The following is a 9,515-nucleotide window of genomic DNA, read 5'->3' as shown; positions in this document are numbered from 1 at the left end:
ACTTTTAATCAGCGTTGCTGCCTTTTTATGCCGGAAATTTGGCTCTAAAAATCTAGTAACGTTACTATTTAGCTTGGGCTTTAGCGCATCATATAATGAAGTACAATTATTGAAAGTTTCAGGTGTCAAGCATTGGAAGCTTGACGAGAACGATTTCTTTGTAATCGATGTTGAAAATGATGATCGAGATGATGATCATAGCCCTGCAGATTCACAACCTCAGGAACCGGCTCAGATGAATCTTGTAGACGACGCTACCCTCAGTACTAGTCGTGTATAACAATTTTAAATAGTAAGAATTGCTAAATTTTTATATGTACGAGAAATATTACGCACACATTTAATATTTTTTGTCTATTTATATTTTTTCTTACAAATTCTACACCGAGAGTGTGATTTTTATGACAGCATGAGACAAAATACAAATATCCATATATTCAACATTCAACTGTGTATTACAGAAAAACTATTAAAGTTACGAAAAAAATGTATTGAACCTTTTTTATAGAGAATTTAATTAGCCTTATTTTTTATAATAACCTTCATTGCGATAGGATCAACGATTACCGAGATATGAAGAAAAAACTAAATTGGAGCACCTTTTTTTCAAGATGGCGGATCGAGCCCTGCAGATAGAGGTCCGGACTTTCAGTATGTTTAATAGTATGCCAAGATAAAAGTTTCCACCAATTTATAGCTTTTTCCGGTTATTTTTTCTATTTGCTATATTTTGATCTGATTTGACTGGATTAAAGGGAGGAGCTGGAGAAAAAAAAATAGTACCGCGGGAACCATAGATAACATTTATGTGCTGAACTATTCAGCTTTACATCTTCACCTACTAACCTTTGTATGAACTACACTGTCTGTTAAAATTGTAGTCTTTACCTCATCCACACTCTTAACCCAGTTTTTCTTTATGCCTATCAGAATTCCACCTATCGCTCTAGCCACGTCTTGCACAATCCTATAAAATCATAACCTATAATATAATGCCAAAAATCCTTATCCTGCCTTTCTAAACCTGCTACACTTCAAAATAAAACCTTTCTCCTACTATTATTACTTCTCTCGTTTCTTTCTTTTTTCTTTTTCACTCTTTTTCTCTTCATCCGTCTTCTTCAGCTCTTCCTTTACTTGCCTACCTCCCTGAAATTCTTCCATTCTATAATCATATTTTCTTCACCATTCCATACGTACTTCTTTCCTTGTGATAAAACAGTTTTTCGCGCAACATAGAATATATGTATAATTATTAGCGTCAATGCATAGTATTTATGGTATACATGTTACGTTCATCTAGTTACTTTTAGTTTATGAGTTTGTTCATTTTGCGTTCTCATACGTTTCGGGCGTCACAACCATGTCACAGTTGGCAACCTTTCTTCTCCGTTTCTGGCATGCATCGCGCGTTCGTTTCCGGTAGTCGTTAAGTTCTGTATAAGAAGCGCACACGAGCAGAGATCGCGAGTTGTAATAAAAATTAAGTTCGTCTCAATTAAAGAGGACGTGTAATTATTCTCTCCCTGCATCCTCGCCTCCCATCACAGTGTTAACACCTTGTATTTCTAATTTCCTACATCCTATCTTCACCCATTTTCCTTCCAGCTTTTCTTTCCTCGCGCGTTCTCTTATCAGTCTTTGCACCTCTTTTTCCTCGTACGTTAGATGATCTCTTCCTCGTGGTCGATAAAGATTTTCTTGCTTCCTAGTTTCCTCTTCTCCTTCATTATCTTTTCCTTCGATTCCCAGCAGTCCATTTCCACAATAACTACCTCCTTTCCTTCCTTTCCTGTTATCTGCATCTTCTTCACCTTTTCTCTTACTCCGAATTCCCTCTCCAAAAATATCTCTGCTGTTTCCTTTAAACTCTCACTTTCTTCCTTTTGTAATCCTCTGATTACAAAATTGTTTTGTCTTTCCTTTTTTTCTCTTATATTTAATTCTCTCTTTTTTACTATTTCCGACACTTTTTCTACTATTTTTTCAATTATAATTTCTTTCTTTTCTCCAGCATTAATTCTTCTTTCATTTGTTCCATCCTCAGAAGTCTATCTTCAAACTTATCCATTCTGTCTTTCAACCCTTTTCCTCTTCTGCTCCGACCATCCTCTAATCTGCTCATTTCTATACTCCCTCCATTCTATACGTCACTCGTTCACGCTCTCTTTCTAGTGTATCTTTTGTGACATTGCACGATGTGCACGTCACAGTCTTCGCCACTCAAACCTTTGTATTGCGCGCGTACTTCCGAGTTTATAGTTTTCAGGAAGAAGCGGCCGGAGGGCCCGTTTCGGCAGCGTGGCGCCATCCGCCGGTGCGGTGAAGCGCCCTGATCTAGAGGGCCGCGAGTCGAAGCCGCGGAAACGATCCCGGCACTGTTGGGTCGATCGCGAGCGTGGGCTGACGTACGGCGAGGGCCTTCCCGTTGCGCCGGGAATAAGCGAGGGCGGCGGCCCTAGGAGTTACGTTGTGAAGGAAGGAAGGACGAGATGTAAACGACCAGCAATCCCGGACCGCAGGTATCGGGGAACAGCGGGGCGGATTGTCGAGTACCGTTTCGCGTTATTTTTGAGAGAGACGCGTAGGTTTGCTTGAGAGTTTCCTTACCTATGCGTCATTGTCGTGAATCCCTTGCCGGGATTATCGCTTTTCCGTTTCGTTTCTACGGGTAAGACATAGCCCGCCCGCTGACTCCCCGTAATAATACCGAAGGGGCGGTTGTTTCTTCCCGACTCGACCGGTGTGGTATAAGATTTTGAGTGTAATCGAGTAACGACGAGCGACCGCGTGGCACCGGCCATGCGTCATGAGTGTGGCGCGTGTTGCGAGATCAAACCTCGCGGATCGGCTCAACAGTCATTAGAGTTAAGTTACCGTTTCGAGCTTTTCGAGATTACCGTTTATGAGTATCGTGTCTATCGATCTGTGTGTAAGATATCTGCGTTTCCGTTAGAGTTAGTTTTCGCGTAGTGAAAGTTTCATCGTGCGGGCTTTCGTGCGTACGGTCGTTCTGGGGCGTGTCGGCCTCCGAGATACGTAAATTACCGCGCCCGGTACGGGAAGTGTGAGGCGTCGGCATACCGGACATAGAGTCAGCCTTCTCGAAGAAGGTGCCCGAAATCGACCTCGATTAACGTTCAGAAATTTAGAGTGAGATTTACTCCGGCTGAGAGTACCGCACGTCCCGGGCTGAATTAGGTGTGAGTATCACGTGCTCGCGGTGTGGACCGCGCGGCGAGGCTTCGCGTTACGTTTCGAGGGGTGTTATGCAAGAACTCCTATAGTGTGTGTATTGTTTAGTTTGCGAGAAACCTTGAGTTATATTGCGTGTATCGTTTAGCTTGCAAGGAACTTTGAGTTATATTGCGCGTATCGTTTATGGTGCGAGAAATTATTGTGCGCGTATCGTTTATTTTACTCTTTCGTTAGTTAGCGTGGATTATTGTGATTGCGGGTATTATTCCGTCGGCGTATCTTATTACTTTTTGCGTATTTCTTAGCGTAGACTATTTCTTGCGTGTATTATTTCGTCGGTGTATATTATTGCGCCTTGCGTACTTCATAGCGTAGAGTGCCCCTTATGGCGAGTACAAGCTACACGTACGTTTTCCGAAAATATTAGTTTTGCGTCCGAGTCATTTACAACGCGCGAACCCTTCGAAAGACCTTGCGTAGTCGGGGGACTGCGATTGATCGCGGGGAATATTTCGCTCGCGTCCTGTAAGTTGTAACGCTATTATCCAGCTTTCTCTTATATTATATTTTGATTTACATGTTACTTGAGTACTTTCTTTTGTGTTTGTTTCGCCTCGCCAAGGTCAAACCCCTCTGCATTCAGCCTATGTAAGGACCACGGCCCTCTAACGAAATTCCTGAGCAGTCGTTGCGATCGGCCAGAGCGGATGTGTCATGACGTGTGAATTAAGAGTTGTGTCGATAATTAGAGTTTATGTCGGATCTTTGTAGAGTTCATGTAGAGTACTTTTCGCGGGTTAGAGTAAACGGTGGTGTGGCCGTATCCACACCTGGCGCCCAACATTGTTTCGTATCGCTTTCGAGATCCGCTCTGCCACCCGATCATAACTTTGCTACGTTATTCAGTCCCGCCTCACGACCCGGGGAAAATCATATCGAGAAATAGCGTCGCACTTCTTAAGGGGATCCTGGACAGGCGACAATTACCGACAAAACAGTCAGGGCTCGTTCTTTGAAACGGCTTTATAGATTGCAAAATCCTTTTGCACGAGTAAAGTATAGGTACTAATGAAGAGTGGGAATGTAAAAAATTAGTGATAATTGAAAAAAAATGTAAAAATGCTGTCACCCCTTATAACCATATTTTCTAATATAAACAGTTGTATAGGTTATATGTACGAAATGAAATGTTCCCACTCTTCAGAATACGTGCATAAACAATAACGTACCGTTGAAATTGAGATTGAAAGCCTGAAAAAAAAATTTGGGCTTCGAAGAAATCGCATATATTTTCCACAAAAATATACACGCAGACTAGTAACCAAAGATGGCGCGGCAATCGAACAAAGACAGATGTCATTTTGTTAGACAAAGACAGATATAGGAAAAACAAAATTAGAAATGTTGACATTATCGACATCGAGGAAGTTCGGCCGTCAGTCCAGCATCCCCTGTCTCTTCTAAATTGGAACGCACAACGTTATTCTCCCGCCTTATTCTCTCACCTAACCTCTTCCTCTCTCCAATACATTTAGCGCTCTTTTCCTACACTATTTAATATTTCCCTACTTTATCTATTATCCTATCTCAAACTTAAGTTATTCTTCCTACCTTTCTATTGATTTAGCGCCTACTTCGCCTCCTATTTCTCTCTAAACTCTAGCCTAACTTATCCGCAACTCGCACACGCATGCACAACACACGCTCCACTAACCGACTCCGCCTGCCAAATATTAAAATTATTTAATTTTAACATATGTAACATATTCTAGTGCACGCCGAAAAGAACGCGTTTAAGGTAGTTATAGTCCGTAACAATACAATAATCCAAAATTGTATACTCTAAATTCTAAACATCTGACTATTTACGGTTACAGGCTTTTGAATAGTTCTTTCCCTTACACACAAAACAAAAGACAATTCTTTTATTTTTCTCCTCCAGTCGTTTCTTTACATCAAATAATCACGAAAATCGCGGTCTATTTATTATTGTATTTTTAAATCTCTAAACGCGGTTAATAATTTTGGTTTTTTTTTACTAGTATTCTTAAAGTGACCTACTATAAATCCGTTTTTTTATCATTTTCTTAAAATTTGTTTTAATTATTAAAATTTAAAATACGAAATTTTCGTATGCTTCGTGCATGCAACACATGAAAAAAATGCAATTTTTGATAGCGATTATTTCGCGTTCAGGACGGTCAATTACTTTTAATTTGTACATGCGTGTAGATACCACATCCATTAACATATAGTAAAATTTTCAAATTTTTCTTATAAATTGCGATTTACGGATTAACTACCTACCGGACCAACAAATTCATTGTTTTCCTACATTATCCGTTCTCAGTAGATTGCCAACATCGTTCGCAGACAAATATAAATATTTAATAAATAATTATTTATTAAGCAAAATATTTAAAGGTAAAATTAATTCAATAATTATTATTTGAAAAAGATGTTGAAGAAAGTAAAGAAAAAATAAAGAATAAAAAAACCTAAATTCTAAATCTATAAATTATTGTCAATTATCACTTTGAAAAAATAAAGAATTATCAAGATATATATATATATATATATATATATATATATATACACCGGGTGTCTCAGACCACCCGCCCACCCCTTTTCTTTCAAAAACTAAGCATTTTAGAGAAAAACGTTCCAGACCAAAATTGTATGGTTTTGAGGAGAACATAAGATGGTGTCATTGATTTGACCTTGGGTGGCATCGTTAAGGACAGGTCAAGGACACCTTTAGTTTCTTAAATGGAATTCCCTATTTTTTATTGCATATTCTTATAGCTTATGTCGAGAGCTTTCCAAAACACTATAATTAAGTATTTTTTCATTAAGTACTTTTCGAGTTATAAGGCTTGAAAGTTACAGTATTGTGACATAATATTTTGTTAAGTATTTATAATTCAAATTCTTTACTTTTTATTTTTGCAAACAATATGAATCAATTAATGTAAAAAAACAAAATTTTCTTACAGAAAAACTTGTTGTGTAAGAGTGTAATGTGGCACAGTAGATAGCGCACTAATCTACAAAGCTGAAGAACAATTTTAATGGCATTTATAATGAGTGTAATTCTTTTACCGTTGTTAAGAACAATGTCTAAAATACCTGGAATAAACTATTGCGCGCTGTGTAATTTCTGTAGGCATTCATATTCATGCATTAAGTATCATTCTTACAGAATATCTATTCACCAAGTACATATTGAATTACTTTCGACAAAGACTTAAATTTAGCGTATAGCGTATACCATAAAAGAAGAGTACCGATTTTTTATTGCGTGATTGATAGTTATTGAAAAATTAAGATCAATCAAACGTTTCGGCCCTAAATCGGGCCCTCTTCAGTGACTCATATAAAAGTTAATGTGAACGCAACGACGCGGTCAAGTTTCTTTAGATCCTACCTCTTTCATGGATAACATCTCCATGTCTCCCTTACATATACGGGAAAAGTGGTTTTTGAACTTAACCAGCATTTCCATCCCTCGCGTCGTTCAGGGCTTACTCCAGCTTAGTGACGGTTTTAGCCTTCCTTTCTCTGACAATAAGAGCAAGATATGCTTTGAATTTATCAAGAGAGTGGAGAGTAGTGCCTACAGATTACCGGCCATTAAGAAGGTTGGTCTGAGGAACTACACCTCCGCAATTGTTAACAGGCTTTTCGATTCCAACCCTTTTTTGAACTCCATTGGGTTGGAGTTAAGATCAGCCTTGAGAGATACCAACATCTTTATCCGTCACCATCCCGAGATCATTTTCACGAGGGCAGACAAAGGCAACACTACAGTAGCTATGCTGAAGTCTGAATACATGGAGAAAATGAGTGCTTTACTAGGAGACGAAACCACCTACTCCATTATTGACAGAAATCCTACCAGAAAGATCATTTCAACGCTGGTCTCCCTCCTTACGCGTTGGAAAAATAAAAAATATATCACACAGCAGAAATATCGCTCTTTACATGTCAGTGACGGCATCTTACCTAGGGCTTATGGCCTACCTAAGATCCACAAACCCGATTGCCCACTCAGAATCATTGTGTCTTCTATTAACACTCCTCTGTATGACCTAGCTTCTTTCCTACAAAAGATCCTACACAAGAGTTTGCCTATAAATGGATCCAGCATCAAGGACAGCTTTACACTTGTCGAAAAGCTGAACAACAAAGAGTTTCCCCCTGCAGGGGGATCCATGGATTCGTGTTATTCTCTTTAGATGTTATCTCGCTTTTTACGAATGTTCCGACCGACTTGGTCATTGACAGCATATGTAGACAGTGGAATCTCATAGGTCCAAATACTAAATCACCGCGTGAAGAATTCGTAGCCGCTATCAAGTTCGTGCTTAATTCTACATACTTCACATTTGACAATGTCATTTATAGACAGACACACGGCAGTCCTATGAGGTCTCCTCTGTCCCCTGACGCTGCGGAGATTGTCATGCGGGATCTTGAGAATAAGGCCTTGAAACGACTCAAATATATTCCACCTTTTTATTTCCGCTATGTCGACGACGTTGCATCTGCGGCGCCCCTTAACTTCTTACAAGACACCCTTAACATTTTTAACTCCATTCACAACAGGCTACAGTTTACAATAGAAATTAGTAATAACAACACCCTTAATTTTCTCGACACCACGATAATAGCTGCCAATGAAAGACTGATATTTGACTGGTATCACAAACCGACCTTTTCTGGACGATATCTCAGCTTCTTTTCCAGCCGTCCAAACGGCCAAAAGAGGGGAGTAGCTATGGGTTTAATTGACAGGGCCTTCAGGCTATCCCATACTAGTTTTCACCAAAAAAATCTGTCTCTGGCCATCACTCTCTTACTCGAGAATGGTTATCCATTGGACTTCGTTTTCGCGATAATTGTGAAAAAGCTTAGTTCTCTTTTAAAAAAATCTATCTCGGGGCCTCTGGACGATGAAAAGCCAAGCGGTAGGTCTTATCTGTCTGTTCCGTACGTAAAAAATATATCAGAAAAATTCACTCATCTCGCCAGTACTATGGATGAAAAACTGAGTTTTTACGGCTTTAATCGACTAAACGGCCTTATTAAAGTACACAAGGACACTGTCGATAACGTTTCTCAAAGCAACGTGGTGTATCGCATCAACTGCGCTGACTGTGATGCTTCGTACACGGGACAGACGGGTAGACTATTGGAAACCCGTATCAGGGAACACAAGCGAGTAAATCCGGGAGGACATTCTGTAGTGCAGATGCATTGTATGGATAATAACCATAAGTTTGATTTCGGGAGTGCCGTAATCCTTGACAAAGAACCGTTTCACATTAAACGCTTGGTTTCTGAAATGTTGCACATCGGTCTGCAGCACAACCCCTTACAAAAAAGTATTACTAACTGGTTAGTAATAAATACTTATTTTGTGTATTAATAATACTAAAATTAAGTATTTATTAGTACTTGAATCACTGTGATTCAAGTATTGCACAGTATTTTATTACTGGCCAGTAATTTATGAAAGTAGTATTTAATACAGGACGAGTATTGAATACTTAGTATTAAATTTCTGATGAGAAAGCATTTAATACTAGGTGAAAATTACTTGTGTAATAAATACTTGTGTTGAATTACTGATGAGTATTTTAATGTTAGTACTGAAGTACTGGATCGAGGATTCCATGTGTAATAAATCACTGTCCAGTATTTTAATGTTAATACTGAAGTACTGAACTGAATATTCCATGTGAAATTAATCACTGTGTTTAGAAAGTACGTGTGAGAATTTGGAGCGCGACACATGTGCGACACATGTGCGACAGGTGGCACGCGCGGAATTTCGGAGCGCGAAGCGTAAACAAGGAGTGGGGGGCGCGAAAGCCTCGATCGCGATGCGCGACCGAATAGACAAGTCAGTCGTTCGCTATATCCGAAAACGTGTGGACACATTACGGATGTTCAGAATCTAGCATTCATTCGAATTGAGAGTAAGGACGAGCAGAGCTGCCTGGGGTAAAACAGAGCCATGAGCAGAGAGAAATCTATAGACAGATTTATTTGTTATCGACCTCCCGCGTTCCCTGATTTTACCGCGCAAACAACGACGTTCTCGTCGTCACTTCTTTTCGGACACTCAACGAGGGAATTCCGATACTGAAGATGAGGGCGGCCATTAATCACGAGATATAATTTTGAAGGACGAGGATCCCTTGCGTCGTCTTTGTACTTGATAAGTATACTTCTGATGAGAGAATTCCAGTTATTTTATTCTGGAACAAGCCTAATTGTGGCTAATTGCAAGGTAACCTTATCATTTTATT

General features: G+C 39.5%; 1 protein-coding gene across 1 annotated transcript; it reads left to right on the top strand.

The window, feature by feature from the left end:
• Window positions 1-6,647: 6,647 nt before the first annotated feature.
• Window positions 6,648-8,422, top strand: LOC112459358 (the record flags this gene model as incomplete). The annotated part of the gene is made up of 2 exons (XM_025023403.1): window positions 6,648-7,390; window positions 7,606-8,422. Coding segments are annotated over exons 1-2 (1,560 nt in total), but the record flags the coding sequence as incomplete, so codon positions are not given.
• Window positions 8,423-9,515: the final 1,093 nt, after the last annotated feature.

The sequence above is a fragment of the Temnothorax curvispinosus genome, unplaced genomic scaffold (genome assembly GCF_003070985.1).
Source record: "Temnothorax curvispinosus isolate PA1 unplaced genomic scaffold, ASM307098v1 QBEX01009763.1, whole genome shotgun sequence".
NCBI classification, from domain to species: Eukaryota; Metazoa; Arthropoda; class Insecta; order Hymenoptera; family Formicidae; genus Temnothorax; species Temnothorax curvispinosus.
Note: the sequence above shows the minus strand (reverse complement) of the source record. Positions and strands in the feature narration are given on the sequence as shown.